This window comes from Homarus americanus, unplaced genomic scaffold (assembly GCF_018991925.1).
Source record: "Homarus americanus isolate GMGI-L3 unplaced genomic scaffold, GMGI_Hamer_2.0 scaffold32583, whole genome shotgun sequence".
NCBI lineage: Eukaryota > Metazoa > Arthropoda > Malacostraca > Decapoda > Nephropidae > Homarus > Homarus americanus.
Genome location: NW_024713129.1, coordinates 742,814 through 762,791, shown reverse-complemented (window position 1 = coordinate 762,791; position 19,978 = coordinate 742,814). Strand labels below are relative to the sequence as shown.

Here is a 19,978-nt window from a genome sequence, read left to right as displayed (position 1 = left end):
TCATTGGTTTGAGGTAGGACATCATTGGTTTGAGGTAGGACGTCACTGGTGGGAGATAGGACAACACTGGTGTAAGGTAGGACATTATTGGTGTGAGATAGGAAAAAACTGGTGTGAGGTAGGACATCATTGGTTTGAGGTAGGACGTCATTGGTCTGAGGTAGGACGTCACTGGTGTGAGATAGGACAACACTGGTGTGAGGTAGGACATCATTGATGTGAGGTAGGACATTATTGGTGTGTGGTAGGACATCATTGGTGTGAGGTAGGACATCATTGGTGTGAGGTAGGATATTACTGGTGTGAATGACACAATGCTTGTTTCGAGAGGACACAAAACTGGTGTTAGTGGAGGCACACAACTGGTTCAGACGTGACACAACACCGGCCACACATCATCATAGGCAGCCTGACACTATCTTAATTAAGGTCTAGACGAATGAGCCACACCTGGCCCATCTCACTGCCACCGTAATGTTGATGTAGTAATGTATTTTACTGTTTCTTTGGCTGTTTGCGTGTCGTCTTAGCTGTACCGATACCGTCATAGTAAATGTGATGCTATTATTGGTAAAGTAATGTTACTTTAGCTTTATTGTTTTATCTTAGCCGTTCATGTGCTACTTTAGCTTTAGTAGGTTTATTTTTGCTGTAGGGAATACATTGTTCTCATGTCACAAGTCATGTAGACTAATACTACTTTTTCTGATAACAAAATAAACGTAGCCGCAAAAAGCCCCTGGTATAATTAAAATGGTAAATTAAATGAGGTCTGGCGCCGAATGGGTAAACCATTCGCCTTTTGACCCAACTGTTGTCAGTTCGACTTCCACAGTCCACAAGTGAGTGCGGCGCCACTGAAAAGCTTGACTGTTATCCCTCCCTCACAGAGTGACTGTTACTCCTCTCCCACAGTGTGTACATCACCACTCCCTACAGTATGTACATCATCACTCCCTACAGTATGTACCTTACCACTCCTTGCAGTGTGTACATCACCACTCTCTACAGTGTGTACAACACCATTCCCTACAGTGTGTACATCACCACTCCCTACAGTGTGTACATCACCACTCCCTACAGTGTGTACATCACCACTCCCTACAGTATGTACATCACCACTACCTACAGTGTGTACATCAACACTCCCTACAGTGTGTACATCACCACTCCCTGCAGTGTGTACATCACCACTCCCTACAGTGTGTACATCACCACTCCCTACAGTGTGTACAACACCACTCCCTACAGTGTGTACATCACCACTCCCTACAGTGTGTACATCACCACTCCCTACAGTGTGTACATCACCACTCCCCACAGTGTGTACATCACCACTCCCTACAGTGTGTACATCACCACTGCCTACAGTATGTACACCTTCCTACACTTCAACCTGCTAAAGTCAGCGTTATCAGTGCTTATCTCCGACAGTTGTGAACCACAAGAGTCCGAAGCAATCACTCCTCCAGCTTATAGGATGTTTTACCCAGATATGGACTTTAAAGTATGTATAATATGTACATTATTGTTATTAAGTATATGTCCTTAATGTGATAGATTCACTAACCTAATGTAAATGTTTCCTGTTGTCAATCCTCATCTCCGAGGGTAGTGAATCACAGGAGTATGAACACGCGTCCGAAGCATTCACTCGTGGCGTGAAGTGGGAGACCGGGTGTCGGTGTGTGAGGAAGGTGACGGGCTAGTGGGGGTTGCGGGGTGTGTGAAGAGGGTAGGAGTGGAAGGTGGCAACAAGGATGGGAGAGGTGCAAGATAAAACGACTCCAGCTATAACCCAGTATTTATTAAGCAAACTATTAATCGTAATAAGAGAATAATGTGGTATCAGAAATTAGTAAATCTGCGCCTTTGTTACTGGTGTGGTTAATTATATATTCATATATTACTGACCGTATGTTGCGAGACAATAAATAAGCCCTCTCCTGCCCCCTCCACACACACACACTCAAGGCTTTGCTCTTTTTCTCCAGGTCTTACCCTCCCCCGAAGAAACGTGAGGAATTATCACCTGCCCGAGAGAACAAATTATGGCCATGAAGGAAAACTAAAAGCACTTACTGTAGTTAGGACTGAATTACTGATACCCGACTGGAGCTGATTGCCCATAATGGATGTAGTGCACAAAATTGACCACTGGGAACGTTTTTATGGGCAGTCAATACTATGGAGGGTGAATTTAATGAATTATAAAATTCACTGAAAAATAGGTTGCTGTTAAACACCAAATATTCTCAAAAGATTGTACTTGTGTATATACCTGCAAATCAGCAATAAAACAGAAAACGCCAGGAGTGTTTACATCAAGCCCTGCCACTTAAGAGTTCCAGAACTTAATTAAAACAATTAGTGTGATACCAAAACAGCTATCACAGGAGTGCAAATGAAAGCAGCATCTACGCCTGGCAGTGGTTAACCATAAAAGTTAGAACAGATTTGTTAGATCTAAGTGGATTCTTTCCCTGATTAGTATAATCGTTTAGACATTGGTCTCAGAAGCTTCCTCTAAATTACTATACAAACAAGTTTCATTGAAGTTATTCTCATATGAATCGGTGCTTATTAGCTACCTCACCAAATCTCACCAAATATAGTGCTATCATTTGAAAGCCGTTTACAAAGAAAAATAATTATGCTAGCCAATCCAAAGGGGATTTAATACATACCTTCCTTCCTAGCTACACATGCCATTGCTTGCATAGGCTGCCATCAGCCTGTTTGAATGAATTAGGAATATTGAAAACTTTTGCAAATCTGGCAACTTATATTCTCTCAGTAGTTATCTAAATAATGCAGTGCCCTTAGAGGATGAGGGAAAATAAGTAAAAACTGAATCTAGTCATAGCCGGCTACTGGCTAACCTATACACCACTGTAGACTGTCAGGTCTTAGTGAATTGCTTCTTAAATATATGACAACATATTATACCTCGTAGCATAATCTTTGTGTAATTTGACAATTCTATAACTCAAGCATGTCTTTTAATTTCCTTGCTATACTTGGTTATACAGCTAATGTCATGGATATTCATTAAACAAATATCTGTAGTTCCCTGTAATTAGGCTCTGCTATGCTTAATTACTTAACATACTGGTTAATGCCTATCGACTGCACAAGGGTCATTAAGGCAAATAAAAATCCCGCTATGATTATAGACCCAGGACGGGGAGGATCTGTGTCCTCCACTTTGTCCCTTGTCTGCCACACCCCAGTTGGGAGAGGTAGTGTTCTCCCTTCTCATAGCAGTGCTACATGGCCTCTGATGCCTAGCGCAGTGGAGTAATTTCCATTTTCCCCTGTAATTAGGACAGGCGAAGGCGACACAGATATCGTAACAAGAATTACAGAAAATTTGAATGCTGTTGGGCATTATCATGAGTGTGGTTTGGATATGGTTTATGTGAGGATCTGTTCTGGTGACAGTGGTTGCAAAAAGAAAGAATGAGTAAATATTAGCTCACAGCCAGTATGAGTGAATCATGGTATTAAGCGACAGTTTAAATCATTATATGCTTCTAAATAATAAAAAGTCCAGTCTTGCTAGCCACACGATTCCTCTAGCCCACCACCACTCCTATCCTCTTCACCCCCCATACCAGTCACCCTCCTCTCACACATTGCCCTAGGTCCCCCACTCCATGTCATGAGCGAATGCTTCGAACGCGGGTTCATACTCCAGTGGTTCACAACTCTCGGAGATGAGGATTGACAATGCTGACTGTAGCAGATGGAAGTGTCAGAGGCTGTACATCACAACTCCCTACAGTGTGTACATCACTTTTCCCTACAGTGTGTGTATTTCACCACTCCCTACAGTGTGTACATCACACTCCTTACAGTGTTTACATCACCACTCCCTACAGAGTTTACATCACCATTCTCTACAGTGTGTACATCACCACTCCCTACAGTGTGTACATCACCATTCCCTACAGTGTGTGCAGTACATCTCCCTGACATGGCTTTAGTGAGTGATCCTACTTACCTCATCACTGACTTTTATCCTCCTCCCTCACCATTTGGTCACACCTTCACCGCCTGCTGCTGACGTGATCGTCCCAGATGTCGCTTCTGTTCACGTAACCATCACTCCTCCATCTGTGCCCAGATAATCAAAGACCACCACCTCAATGGGGGTGGTGTGGGATATGTTATTGACCCCAGTTGTTGTAATTCTGGTGGCTGGTGCAATGCTAACTCACGGCAATGCCCCAAACGTTCGTTTGTCCCTGGAGAAAAGCCTCCCCGAAGGTTGAGTCAACTTCAACCTCCCCCCCTCCTCCAGGCTACTGGGCCGCATCCCTCTGTCCCCTCCTCTGGCAACGCCTTCTTCAACAACACCTGCCCCTGCCTGGCCTCACCTGGCTGCAACACAGCAGTCCCAGCCATCTACTAACTCAACTACTACTGGGCCTCCTCCCTGTCTCTACTCTGAAGCTGTCAGGCCTTGTGCTCCCACAGGTGCTCCCCCACAATCCCCCTCTCCGATGACACGACACAGATCATATCACTCTTACACGAATTTACCAACCGTATCGAAAGACTCTTTGATACACTCTGTACCGCCATCTCTAACCTACACAGACTACCCCTGCCTCCAGCTGCTACCCAGTCACCCCCTTCTTCTGGTTTGACACAAGCTGGTAGCCCCCTTGTGTGCCCCTCTTGTTCACGGCCTACTCCACCACCGCCTGGCATCACTGCTGGCTTGGCACCTACCAAGCCTACCCTGGTGTGCCCTCCTGCCCCTGTCCACCCACTGCAAGCTGCACCTGCTCATGGATCCGAGGACACCACCCCTGGCCCCCCGTCCCACACCAGCATGCCGGCACCTGGGGCCCATCCACTCTAGTTCTCCACATCGATTGACCACCATGTGGGCATGCTAGTGGACTACGTATCTACGCCAAGAAGGATTCACACTAAAAGGTATATCCCTCAATATTGTCAATGCTTATGGCCTGTTACTTGACATTATTAGGGACCTACCACGCTTTTCCATAAACAGATAAATTGTGCCGGGAATTTTCCCCCCACACACTGATCATTCTGTCACTTTATGTAACCTGCTGACAAAATCCATGACCCTTCAGGCTTTTACGCCCTTAATGCATGAGTCATAAAGGCAAGCATGAACTCCGACTGCTTCCCAGATGGGCGCTGTAAACGCTTCACCTTGCACAGGATGTATGGAGGTGCCCAATAAACTAGCCCCCTCGGGAGGCAATCTAAAAAAATCTCCCTCACCATTATTCTCATGATACCCCTCCCCTTCCTCACCATTATTCTTAATCCTATCCTTCCCCTCCCTCACCATTATCCTCATCCTGCCCATCCCTTATCATTATCCTCATCTTACCTCCTCCGTCACCATTATCCTCATTGTAAACGCCTTAGTTAAGGATGTTCAGGTGATGGGCAAGTCGAAGGGAATGATTGAAACCAGCCTTTTGATGCATTCAATATTTATTGATGTGATCAAAACCTGCAGAGTACAAGGCGTTCATTCGTATTACATGGTGATCTATCTGATACATATTATTTAGTCTCACACGATTTCATCTTAATTACAAATGATTATTAAGCATAGTGACGTGATACAAAGTTCATAACTCTATTTATCTTAGTTACACTGCATTCCGCATTGTCTTATTGCTCCAGATAAGGCAGAAACGAGTAGGCATAATTAATCCAAAATATTTCAGTACTGAGGGGTACTGTAATAATAAATAATAAATAATAATAAACGGTTTATTAATAGAGTTGCAGCCGGTGGCTAAAAATATACAGACTTACATTTGATTTAGACATAATGATATAATATGCATTGAATACCTTTACAGGGCTGTACAGTACATAAATCAGGAGTTATTTATTATTTTAACAATAGATGGGATGGTGCTATTCTTATATCTATTGGTGCGGGCTCTTATGGGCTGAATTTTGTTGTAGTGGTGGACTGCGCGAGGTGGGTGGGGGGCTGCCGGTGGCAGGAGGTGGCGATGACGAGGGTGGTGCATTAGTTGGCTGCCAAACCTTTCCAGTGCTTGGTGGTGGAGGTCACTGAGGGATGGCTTTTCCAGGGTGGAGAGAGCGTTGATGTAGCCGGAGTATTCTGCGCCAAGCATGATTCTGCAGACCTTTTTCTGTACCTTCTCTAGCCGACATTGTTGGGTGGAGTTGAGAGAAGACGACCAGGCTGGTGACGCATACGTTAGTTTGGGGAGAATAAAGGCGTTGTAGATGGTCCTCAGCTCTGGCGTGGGTGTCCCAAGTGACCTAAGTCGTTGTAACATGTAGAGACGGTACGAGGCTGCCTTGACTGTGTTATTTACATGGGTCTTCCAGTCCAGTTTGTCATCACTTTGGCTGTACTTACAAGTGTGGGTCAATGCGAACCAGTATGGTGTTCCAAGGGACAATAATAGTGTGTAAATTGTTCCAGCACAAAACTCGGCCAGTATTGGGAGTCGGTGTTCACCACAGAGGGCTGTTCCTCACAGCATCACTCGAGAGTGTGATCTGCATCATGGAGGCCAGGCGGCCACGCCACCCTCTGAACCATACACTCAGTAGAATCAGGGCATCTTGTTTGTGCAGGTCGCGCCGGGGGGGCGGCACACGTGGTTGCAGGCTGATAGATTTAATGTTTGTTCGGGTAAGGCAACGCCAGCACTGTAGTTGAAGCCAGCGGCGATAACATTGATCCTATCCATTCCTTCCCTCCCCATTATCCTCATCCTACCCTTCCCCTCCCTCACCATTATCTTCATCCTATCCTTCTCTTCCCTCACCACTATCCCCATCCTCCCTTCCCCTCCCTCCCCTCCCTATCTCCCGTCCCTCACCATTATCCTCATCCTATCCCTCTCTTCCCTCACCATTATCCTCATCCTAGCCCTCTCTTCCCTCCTCATTATCATCATCCTACCCCTCCCCTCCCTCCCCTCCTTCACCATTATCCTCATCCTATTCCCTCCCCTCGTTCAGCATTATCCTCATCCTACCCCTCCCCTCTTCTCCCTCACCACTATCCCCCTCCTCCACCACTTACTACTTCCTCTTCTTTCCAATGCATCACCTCTTATCAATGCTCATGTAGTTGCTCTCGTCTGTAATCATAAAATCAGTTTCCTAAGTTCAACAGTTCAGCGGAAGACATAACAACACGGCTTATTATGGTCAGCGCAGAGCATCATTATAGACTCTCCTCTTATAATTCCAAACACGATCGACTTTATATCTCTAACTTCTCCTACAACAAAGTCAACCGATCACCTGCAGATTAACGCCTTTATTATTTCAGCTGATGACAATAAACCTTAACGCTATCTAGGGTGGTTAGGTTAGGTTAGGTTAGGTTAGGTTAGGTTAGGTTAGGTTAGGTTAGGTTAGGTTAGGTTAGGTTGGGTTGGGTTGGGTTGGGTTGGGTTGGGTTGGGTTGGGTTGGGTTAGGTTAGGTGAGGTTAGGTTAGGTTAGGTTAGGTTAGGTTAGGTTAGGTTAGGTTAGGTTAGGTTAGGCTAGGCTATCATTACGGTGGTTAATCTTTTGGTGAAATAAACTGGGTGAAACAAATCAATTTAAGACATTGCTGAATTTTACATCGTTGACTTCAGGTAAAATCTAAGTCATCCGGTAAGTTAAAAATTAGTGCACCTCCATCCTTCCTCCACCTTTTAGAAGTGTTCCCATACTCTCCTCCCACCACATCCTTCCCTCTCACCCCATCCTTCCTTCCCACCTCATACACCTTTTTTCAATTGCAATTGAACAATGTTACTTTTGGTTTCAACATCTTCGAATGGAATCAACATTCTTACACTTGATTAATAACAATCTTTACTTTCCGTTCAACAATCATCCAAAACTTTTCAACAGTCGTTCAACACGTGACAATGTTTACTTGCTTTCAACAATCGTCTCATTCTTCATTGACAATTCACTAATACTTTCAACATTTTACAAAACTAAGTAACAATCTTTAAAACATCATAACTATGCAAAAAGTTTATGTTTTGGTGTTTTTCGTAGATCGAAAGACTAGTTGATCTAATTCGAACTTTTGAAGCAAGTAACGAATCACCGAGTCGAGATGGTGTGCTACACACTCAGTATTTTCATTACGAGTGTGCAGCTTCTCCCGTATACAGTTCGTCGCCGAGCCCCTCCAGCATGCCACGGAGGCACCGAATAACAAGTGCTACAGATCGCGAGCGCATTATCGAGGCCTACAGAGCCGAACAAGATTTCCTCGTAGTTGCAGCAGCCCTTGGAGTTCAGCGCACCACGGCATACTCCATTGTGCGAGTATACCAACGCGAAAACAGGGTTGAAGCGGCTCACGCAGGAGGCAGACACAAGATCTAATAGTGATGCTGCTTGAAGCAAACCCTATGATGACCTTGAGAGAGATAAAGGAGGAGGTCATGGATATATTTCCTACAAAACCACATTTCAGTGAGGTAACGCTTTCGCGTTGTTTGGAGGGGGAGCTGATATCACTGAAAATGTCCCGTGACCCCCCAGCAGAAAGAAATTCTCCCGCAGTAAGGGAGGCGAGACACGCGTACGCTACGTGGATGCTGGCGACGGGTCTACAGCAGCAACTAGTATACATTGATGAGACAGGTATGTAATTATGTAACCACTTATCAACTATCTGTAGTATGTACTACATAATTACTTAACTAAACTGTATGTAACGAGTGAGTACTTAATATTGATCTCAGTTTGATGCATCGTACAACTTTCCTTGTGTTAATGTTTAATTACATTACAGTATGACTACATACACTGATGTTTCATTTCCAGGGTTCAATCTGTGGACCAAGAGGACGTACGGCAGGGCAAGATGCGGGGAGCGTGTGCATCGCGCCGTTGGTGGACAGCGTGGCAGAAACACGACAGTGATTGCTGCGATAGCTGAACACTGTGGAATACTCTATCACGAAATTCACTATGGTTCAGTGACGAAGGAAGTATTCAGTGATTTCATCGCATCACTTGCAGCAATAATCGGAGACGCAAGATCCATACTTGTTCTAGACAACGCTCCAATTCACAACGGTATCGCAGCAGTCTATCCCGAGCTGAATTTTAAATTTCTCCCTCCATACTCTCCTTGTTTGAACCCCATAGAAAACTGTTTCTCTGTGTTTAAATCATACCTGAAGCAGTACCTCCACCGTGAAGCTCCACGGTGCAACGCGGCCCACGCCAGGCAAGAAGGAGTGACTCTCAATGCACTGAGGGAGAACATTTTGCAAATTGGCGTGGAATTTGCACTGCCTAGTGTCACGAAACATGTTGTGTCGCAGAACTATAACCATGTCAACACCTACTTGGTTCAATGTATTGAGCGCCGAGACATCTTCAATTAATATACAGTAGGTCTACAGTAATAGAGTATAACCTACTGCCTTACCGTTTGTTCCACTTGAAACAATTTACAACAAAAACCTTCTATACACTCATGGGTTCTTTTTTACCTAACAGGTTACTATTCGTGAGGCAGAGGAGGAAGGCAAGTCAACGGGATGCTGATATGACACTCCTCTCCCCAATCCCACTACCCCTCCCACCCTCACCTACCTCCATCCCTACCTTACAGCCAGGCAGAAACAACCCACCAAGGTGTACGAGGCCTTTACTGTGAATTGCTTCGTGGAAGTATCATGACACCAATGTATTTAGCTATTAGTATAAGGCCCTTTTTTCTTTGTTTCTTTTTAAGCAAACGTATGTTTTATGTAGCTACTACATACTAAAGACTAAAGACATTACATAATTACATATATTTATCCCAGAATTCATTGTGTTGTTGATGTTTGTGTAAGTATACTCAAAAATTAAATATTCATGGCTGTTACTGATTTTAAAGATTGTTGAATAAATTCTTTTGATTGTTAAAGGCAAGTGGTCAATTGTTCAATTGCAAATGAAAGAAGGTGTACTTCCCTCCCAAACCATTCTCTCTCGCCTAATCATATCCTATTCTATTCGATCTTCCTGCACATACCATAACTTTTCTCTAACCTCTTCTTTCTGTCCCTCCACTGTTACACAGCACACTCCCATCACTAGATAGTACACTCCCAGCATTAGTCAGAACACTCCCATATCATTAGTCAGTACACTCCCATCATTAGTCAGCACACTCCCATCACTCGATAGTACACTCCCATCATTAGTCAGCACACTCCCATCATTAGTCAGCATACTCCCATCATTAGTCAGCACACTCCCATCATTAGTGGGTAAACTCCCATCATTAGTCAGTTCACTCCCATCATTAGTGAGTAAACTTGCATCATTAGTCAGCACACTCCCATATCATTAGTCAGCACACTCCCCTAATTAGTCAGCATACTCCCATTATTAGTCAGTACACTCCCATCATTAGACAGTACACTCCCATCATTAGTCAGTACACTCCCATCATTAGACAGTACACTCCCATCATTAGACAGTACACTCCCATCATTAGTCAGTACACTCCCATCATTAGACAGTAGAACTCCCATCATTAGTCAATACACTCCCATCATTAGTCAGTACACTCCTATCATTAGACAGTACACTCCCATCATTAGTCAATACACTCCCATCATTAGTCAGTACACTCCTATCATTAGACAGTACAGTCCCATCATTAGTCAATACACTCCCAACATTAGTCAGTACACTCCCATCATTAGTCAATACACTCCCAACATTAGTCAGTACACTCCCATCATTAGACAGTACAGTCCCATCATTAGTCAGTACACTCCCAACATTAGACAGTACACTCCCATCATTAGTCAATACACTCCCAACATTAGTCAGTACACTCCCATCATTAGACAGTACACTCCCATCATTAGACAGTACACTCCCATCATTAGACAGTACACTCCCATCATTAGTCAATACACTCCCAACATTAGACAGTACACTCCCATCATTAGACAGTACACTCCCATCATTAGTCAGTACACTCCCATCATTAGTCAGTACACTCCCATCATTAGACAGTACACTCCCATCATTAGTCAATACACTCCCATCATTAGTCAGTACACTCCTATCATTAGACAGTACACTCCCATCATTAGTCAATACACTCCCAACATTAGACAGTACACTCCCATCATTAGACAGTACACTCCCATCATTAGACAGTACACTCCCATCATTAGTCAATACACTCCCAACATTAGACAGTACACTCCCATCATTAGTCAGTACACTCCCATCATTAGACAGTACACTCCCATCATTAGTCAATACACTCCCAACATTATTCAGTACACTTCCATAATTAGTCAGCATACTCCCATTACTCGTCAGTGCACTCCCATCATTAGTCAGTACACTCCCATCATTAGACAGTACACTCCCATCATTAGTCAATACACTCCCATCACTATTCAGTGCACTCCCATCATTAGACAGTACACTCCCATCATTAGTCAATACACTCCCATCATTATTCAGTACACTTCCATAATTAGTCAGCATACTCCCATTACTCGTCAGTGCACTCCCATCATTAGTCAGTACACTCCCATCATTAGTCAGTACACTCCCATCATTAGACAGTACACTCCCATCATTAGTCAATACACTCCCATCACTATTCAGTGCACTCCCATCATTAGTCAGTACACTCCCATCATTAGTCAATTCAGTCCCAACATTATTCAGTACACTTCCATAATTAGTCAGCATACTCCCATTACTCGTCAGTACACTCCCATCATTAGTCAGTACACTCCCATCATTAGTCAGTAAACCCCAATCATTAGTCAGTACACTCCCATCATTAGTCAGCATACTCCCTACTCCAGTTCCTCATCTCACTCCCATCACTAGTCAGTACACTCCCATCATTAGTCAGTAAACCCCAATCATTAGTCAGTACACTCCCATCATTAGTCAGCATACTCCCATTACTCGTCAGTACCTCCATCATTAGTCAGTACACTCCCATCATTAGTCAGTAAACCCCAATCATTAGTCAGTACACTCCCATCATTAGTCAGCATACTCCCATTACTCGTCAGTTCACTCCCATCATTAGTCAGTACACTCCCATTACTCGTCAGTACACTCCCGTCATTAGTCAGTGCACTCCCATCATTAGTCAGTACACTCCCACCATTAGTCAGTACACTCCCATCGTTAGTCAGTACACTCCCATCATTAGTCAATACACCCCCAACATTATTCAGTACAATCCCATCATTAGTCAGCATACTCCCATTACTCGTCAGTGCACTCCCATCATTAGTCAGTACACTCCCATTACTCGTCAGTACACTCCCAACATTAGTTAGTATACTCCCATTACTCGTCAGTACACTCCCATCATTAGTCAGTGCACTCCCGTCATTAGTCAGTGCACTCCCATCATTAGTCAGTACACTCCCATCATTAGTCAGTACACTCCCAACATTAGTTAGTATACTCCCATTACTCGTCAGTACACTCCCATCATTTGACAGTACACTCCCATCATTAGTTAGTATACTCCCATTACTCGTCATTACACTCCCATCATTAGTCAGTACACTCCAAACATTAGTTAGTATACTCCCATTACTCGTCAGTACACTCCCATCATTAGTCAGTGCACTCCCGTCATTAGTCAGTGCACTCCCATCATTAGTCAGTACACTCCCATCATTAGTCAGTACACTCCCAACATTAGTTAGTATACTCCCATCATTTGACAGTACACTCCCATCCCAGTACACTCCCATCATTAGTCAGTACACTCCCATTACTAGTCAGTACACTCCCCATTAGGAGTACAATTTAATTAGACAGTACACTCCCATCATTAGTCAATACACTCCCAACATTAGTCAGTACACTCCCATCATTAGTCAGCATACTCCCATTACTCGTCAGTTCACTCCCATCATTAGACAGTACACTCCCATCATTAGACAGTACACTCCCATCATTAGTCAATACACTCCCAACATTATTCAGTACACTCCCATCATTAGACAGTACACTCCCATCATTAGTCAATACACTCCCAACATTATTCAGTACACTCCCATCATTAGTCAGCATACTCCAATTACTCGTCAGTACACTCCCATCATTAGTCAGTACACTCCCATCATTAGTCAGTACACTCCCATCATTAGTCAATACACTCCCAACATTATTCAGTACACTTCCATAATTAGTCAGCATACTCCCATTACTCGTCAGTTCACTCCCATCATTAGACAGTACACTCCCATCATTAGTCAGTACACCCCCATCATTAGACAGTACACTCCCATCATTAGTCAATACACTCCCAACATTATTCAGTACACTGCCATCATTAGACAGTACACTGCCATCATTAGTCAATACACTCCCATCATTAGTCAATACACTCCCAACATTAGACAGTACACTCCCATCATTAGACAGTACACTCCCATCATTAGTCAGTACACTCCCATCATTAGTCAGTACACTCCCATCATTAGACAGTACACTCCCATCATTAGTCAATACACTCCCAACATTATTCAGTACACTCCCATCATTAGTCACCATACTCCCATTACTCGTCAGTGCACTCCCATCATTAGTCAGAACACTCCCATCATTAGTCAGTACACTCCCATCATTAGTCAGTACACTCCCATCATTAGTCAATACACTCCCAACATTATTCAGTACACTTCCATCATTAGTCAGTATACTCCCATTACTCGTCAGTACACTCCCATCATTAGTCAGTACACTCCCATCATTAGTCAGTACACTCCCATTACTCGTCAGTTCACTCCCATCATTAGACAGTACACTCCCATCATTAGTCAGTACACTCCCATCATTAGACAGTACACTGCCATCATTAGTCAATACACTCCCATCATTATTCAGTATACTCCCAACATTATTCAGTACACTTCCATAATTAGTCAGCATACTCCCATTACTCGTCAGTGCACTCCCATCATTAGTCAGTACACTCCCATCATTAGTCAATACACTCCCAACATTATTCAGTACACTCCCATCATTATTCAGTACACTCCCAACATTATTCAGTACACTTCCATAATTAGTCAGCATACTCCCATTACTCGTCAGTGCACTCCCATCATTAGTCAGTACACTCCCATCATTAGTCAATACACTCCCAACATTATTCAGTACACTCCCATCACTAGTCAGCATACTCCCATTACTCGTCAGTTCACTCCCATCATTAGTCAGTACACTCCCATCATTAGTCAGTACACTCCCATCATTAGTCAGCATACTCCCATTACTCGTCAGTTCACTCCCATCATTAGTCAGTGCACTCCCATCATTAGTCAGTACACTCCCATCATTAGACAGTACACTCCCATCATTAGTCAATACACTCCCAACATTATTCAGTACACTCCCATCACTAGTCAGCATACTCCCATTACTCGTCAGTGCACTCCCATCATTAGTCAGTACACTCCCATCATTAGTCAGTACACTCCCATCATTAGTCAATACACTCCCAACATTATTCAGTACACTCCCATCACTAGTCAGCATACTCCCATTACTCGTCAGTTCACTCCCATCATTAGTCAGTACACTCCCCATTAGTCAGTACACTCCCATCATAGTCAGTACACTCATTACTCGTCAGTACACTGTCATTAGTCAGTAATCATTAGTCAGTACACTCCCCATCACAGACAGTACACTCCCACAGTCATACACTCCCATCATTAGTCAGTACACTCCCATCATTAGTCAGTACACTCCCATCATTAGTCAATACACTCCCAACATTATTCAGTACACTTCCATGATTAGTCAGCATACTCTCATTACTCGTCAGTTCACTCCCATCATTAGACAGTACACTCCCATCATTAGTCAGTACACTCCCATCATTATACAGTACACTCCCATCATTAGTCAATACACTCCCAACATTATTCAGCACACTTCCATGATTAGTCAGCATACTCTCATTACTCGTCAGTGCACTCCCATCATTAATCAGTACACTCCCATCATTAGTCAGTAAACCCCAATCATTAGTCAGTACACTCCCACCATTAGTCAGTACACTTCCATCATTAGTCAGTACACTCCCACCATTAGTCAGTACACTCCCATCATTAGTCAGTACACTCCCATCATTAGTCAATACACTCCCATCATTAGTCAGTACACTCCCATCATTAGTCAATACACTCCCAACATTATTCAGTACACTTCCATAATTAGTCAGCATACTCCTATTACTCGTCAGTGCACTCCCATCATTAGTCAATACACTCCCAACATTAGTCAGTACACTCCCATCATTAGTCAGTACACTCCCATCATTAGACAGTACACTCCCATCATTAGACAGTACACTCCCATCATTAGTCAGTACACTCCCATCATTAGTCAGTACACTCCCATCATTAGTCAATACACTCCCAACATTATTCAGTACACTTCCATGATTAGTCAGCATACTCTCATTACTCGTCAGTTCACTCCCATCATTAGACAGTACACTCCCATCATTAGTCAGTACACTCCCATCATTATACAGTACACTCCCATCATTAGTCAATACACTCCCAACATTATTCAGCACACTTCCATGATTAGTCAGCATACTCTCATTACTCGTCAGTGCACTCCCATCATTAATCAGTACACTCCCATCATTAGTCAGTAAACCCCAATCATTAGTCAGTACACTCATTAGTCCACATCATTAGTCAGTACACTTCCATCATTAGTCAGTACACTCCCACCATTAGTCAGTACACTCCCATCATTAGTCAGTACACTCCCATCATTAGTCAATACACTCCCATCATTAGTCAGTACACTCCCATCATTAGTCAATACACTCCCAACATTATTCAGTACACTTCCATAATTAGTCAGCATACTCCTATTACTCGTCAGTTCACTCCCATCATTAGACAGTACACTCCCATCATTAGTCAGTACACTCCCATCATTAGATAGTACACTCCCATCATTAGTCAATACACTCCCAACATTATTCAGCACACTTCCATGATTAGTCAGCATACTCTCATTACTCGTCAGTGCACTCCCATCATTAATCAGTACACTCCCATCATTAGTCAGTAAACCCCAATCATTAGTCAGTACACTCCCACCATTAGTCAGTACACTTCCATCATTAGTCAGTACACTCCCACCATTAGTCAGTACACTCCCCATCATTAGTCAGTACACTCCATCATTAGTCAGTCATCATTAGTCAGTACACTCCCATCATTAGTCAGTACACTCCCATCATTAGTCAGTACACTACCATCGTTACTCAGTACAACAATCATTAGTCAGTACACTCCACCATTAGTCAGTACACTTATCATTAGTCAGTACACTCCCATCATTAGTCAGTACACCCCAATCATTACACACCCACTCATTAGTCAGTACACTCCCCATCATTAGTCAGTGCACTCCCATCATTACTCAGTACACCCCAATCATTAGTCAGTACACTCCCACCATTAGTCAGCACACTCATTAGTCAGTACACTCCCATCAGCACACCCCAATCATTAGTCAGTAGACTCCCATCATTAGTCAGTACTCCCCATAGTCAGTACACCCCAATCATTAGTCAGTGCACCCCACTCATTAGTCAGTACACTCCCATCATTAGTCAGTACACCCCAATCATTAGTCAGTACACCCCACTCATTAGTCAGTACACTCCCATCATTAGTCAGTGCACTCCCATCATTACTCAGTACACCCCAATCATTAGTCAGTACACTCCCATCATTAGTCAGTACACTCCCATCATTAGTCAGTACACCCCAATCATTAGTCAGTACACTCCCACCATTAGTCAGCACACTCCCATCATTAGTCAGTACACTCCCATCATTACTCAGTACACCTCAATCATTAGTCAGTACACTCCCACCATTAGTCAGCACACTCCCATCATTAGTCAGTACAATCCCATCATTAGTCAGTACACCCCAATCATTAGTCAGTACACTCCCACCATTAGTCAGCACACTCCCATCATTAGTCAGTACACTCCCATCATTAGTCAGCACACTCCAATCATTAGTCAGTACACTCCCATCATTAGTCGGTATACCCCAATCATTAGTCAGTACACTCCCACTTTAGTGAATAAACTCCCATCATTAGTCAGTGGCGGGTACGAGATGGGTAAGTGGTGGGTAAGGAAAAAATTAAGTGGTAAAAATTGTAAAGTGTTAGATAAGACGTAGGTAAGTGGCAGGAAAGTGGTAGGTAAGATGTAGGTAAGTGGTAGGAAAGAATTAGGTAAGATGTAGGTTAGTGGTAGGAAAGAGGTAGGTAAGTGGTACATAAGAAGTAGGTAAGTCTTAGGTAAGAAGTAGGTAAGTGTTAGGAGAGAGGTAAGTAACTGGTAGGAAAGAGATAAGAGGTAAGTAAGTGGTAGGTAAAAGGAAGGAAAGAGGTAGGTAAGATATAGGTAAGTGGTAGGAAAGAGGTAGGTAATTGGAAGGTAACGGTAAGGAAAGGTATGCAAGAAGAAGGTAACTGATAGGAAAGAAGTAGGTAAGTCTTAGGTAAGAAGTAGGTAAGTTTTAGGAAAAAGGTAGTTAAGTGGGAAGTAAGAGGTAGGATAGAAGAAAAAATTTACAGGAATATACCAATAGTTAATGGTTAATGAGTAATGGTTAAAAGTTGGGAAATATCGTAGGTAAGTGGTGGGTAAGCGTTGTGTGGTGGGTAAGTGGTGGGTAAGCATTGTGTGGTGGGTAAGTGGTGGGAAAGCATTGTGTGGTGGGTAAGTGGTGGGTAAGCGTTGTGTGGCGGGTAAGCGTTGTGTGGTGGGTAAGTGGTGAGTAAACATTGTGTGGTATACACCACAATTGTATATACCATGATGGTATACACCAATATGGTAGACGCCATGATGGTGCACACCACGATTGTTTATACCATGATGGTATACGCCATGGTGGTATACACCATGATGGTATACACCATGATGGTAGAAGCCATGATGGTAGAAGCCATGATGGTAGAAGCCATGATGGTATACACTATGATGGTAGAAGCCATGATGGTAGAAGCCATGATGGTAAACGCTATGATGGTAAACGCTATGATGGTAAACGCCATGATGGTAAATGCCATGGTGGTATACACCATCATGGTGTATACCATGGTGGTATACAACATGATGGTATACACCATGATGGTATACACCATAATGGTAAACATCAATATGGTAGACGCCAAGATGGTTTTAAGGTTTGCTGTGCGTGGTTAGATTCAGTATAATAGGCTAAGTTCAGTTTGCTCTTTTTGGCTCAGTTTGTTTGGTTCCCTTCTTGTGCTGTGTAACGCAAACAAACATGGCGGCCACCATCGCCCAGCCAAGTTTATGTGTTACTTCATTGAATAAAAAAAAAAAATACAAAACAAAAATTATCCCTGAAATTAATTTTGGTAAATGAAAACTAAAACTTTATTCAATAGTAAGAAGAATTTTTGTCAAGAAATTTTATTAAGCTGGCGTCTCTCTTAAATAGTATGTGGTGGTTGGTTGTGGCTGAGTAGTAAGTTGGCAAGGATATGGAGGGTAAATGTGGGGTTAGTGGTATGTACTCTAAGTGGTTGGTAAGTGGTGAATGGGTGTGGTGGCTAAGTGGTAAGTGGTGAGGTTGTGGAGGATAAGAATTAAGTTAGTGGTGTGTTAGTGCTGAATAAGTATTGAATAAGTGGTAGGTAGATGACGGAAGGGTGTTAGGTAAGTGGTTATTTGGTGATGGGTATGTGACGCGTAAGTGGTGGTGGTAAATTAGGGTTAAGTGGTGCGTGTAATGGCTAAGTGGTGCATAAAGTTAGTCAGTAGTGGCCAAGTAGTGGGTGGGCCAGTGTAAGCAGTGGGGAAAATTGTGGTAAATATTGATGGTGAAGATGGAAGAGTCGATAAAGTGATTCGTTGGGTGGTGATATACGGTGGGTAAGGGGTAGGCAGGTGACCGTGGTATAAAAACGATAATTATGGGTTAGAGGTGACTCACTTTTTTCTTAGACAAATACCAAGCAAGTGACGAATATTAAGTGGTTAAAAGACATAATGAGAGTAAGTGGTAGCTCGCTATACTGTAAGTGTTGGGTATGAGTTGTGGTGGTGGTGGCGGTGTCAGGTAAATGGGAAGTAAGGCAAGTGGTGGGTAATTAAAGGTAAGTGAAAGGTAAGGGCAAGTGGTGGGTAAGTGGAAGGTAAGGACAAGTTGTGAGTAAGTGGAAGGTTAGGACAAGTTGTGGTTAAGTGGAATGTGAGTGGAAGGTAAAAAGCTAGTGGTGGATAAGTTGAAGGTGTGAGGGGCGTCGTCCAGCCCCACACACCATGATGAAAAGGCAGGTCACGACCGCCTTTGAAGCTCGGCCAGCCTTGTGTAAGTAAATAATATACTAAGCATAATAGACTGTACAGGAGAGTTATACCCACCTAAGGAACACAAACGTTAAGGCACACAAAATAAAAATATAATGAAGATTAATGGCCATACACGTAACTTATTAACGAAGTACTGACATCAGCCATTTTGTTTATAATCCTGTTTCCGCAGGCCTCTGAGTCGCACATGTACTGTGCACTAGGAATCCCATCATCATTGCAGACAGAGACTAAGATACGCTGAGGCTGAACCTTTGAAGCCACCACACTCACACTAAATCCCTCTGTAACGGTACTGATGAAGGCGTTTGAGAATGAATAGTCAGAAATCTTCCGACGGAGACAGGAGAGCAGACACACACAGCTTCCCAGGTAAATATTAGACGACTGGTGTGTAAAGATAACTTTCAACTAAATTAAACTTTTTGGCTGGGATGATTTTAATAATTATATGGCGCAGTTTCGAAATCTAGTTGATTATGATTACCCTATATAATATGGGGTGTGGAGGCCAAGTAGGTACAGTGCTCGCTACTGTCTTAAGCATCGCT

General features: G+C 43.2%; 1 protein-coding gene across 1 annotated transcript; it reads left to right on the top strand.

Annotated features, from left to right (window-relative positions):
* The first annotated feature begins 8,529 nt into the window (after positions 1-8,529).
* On the top strand, positions 8,530-19,671 carry LOC121865851. The gene is made up of 4 exons (XM_042365408.1): positions 8,530-8,650; positions 8,834-9,145; positions 17,923-18,098; positions 19,600-19,671. The coding sequence occupies exons 1-4, from the start codon at positions 8,530-8,532 to the stop codon at positions 19,669-19,671; spliced, it is 681 nt and encodes a 226-aa protein (XP_042221342.1).
* The last annotated feature ends 307 nt before the right edge of the window (positions 19,672-19,978 follow it).

Coding starts and splice junctions, on each gene's coding strand:
- LOC121865851 (XM_042365408.1), top strand. CDS start 8,530: ATGTCCCGTGACCCCCCAGCAGAAAGAAATTCTCCCGCAGTAAGGGAG. Junction 8,651..8,833: donor AGTATACATTGATGAGACAG/GTATGTAATTAT, acceptor TTTCATTTCCAG/GGTTCAATCTGTGGACCAAG. Junction 18,099..19,599: donor TGATGGTAGAAGCCATGATG/GTAAACGCTATG, acceptor CTGTTTCCGCAG/GCCTCTGAGTCGCACATGTA.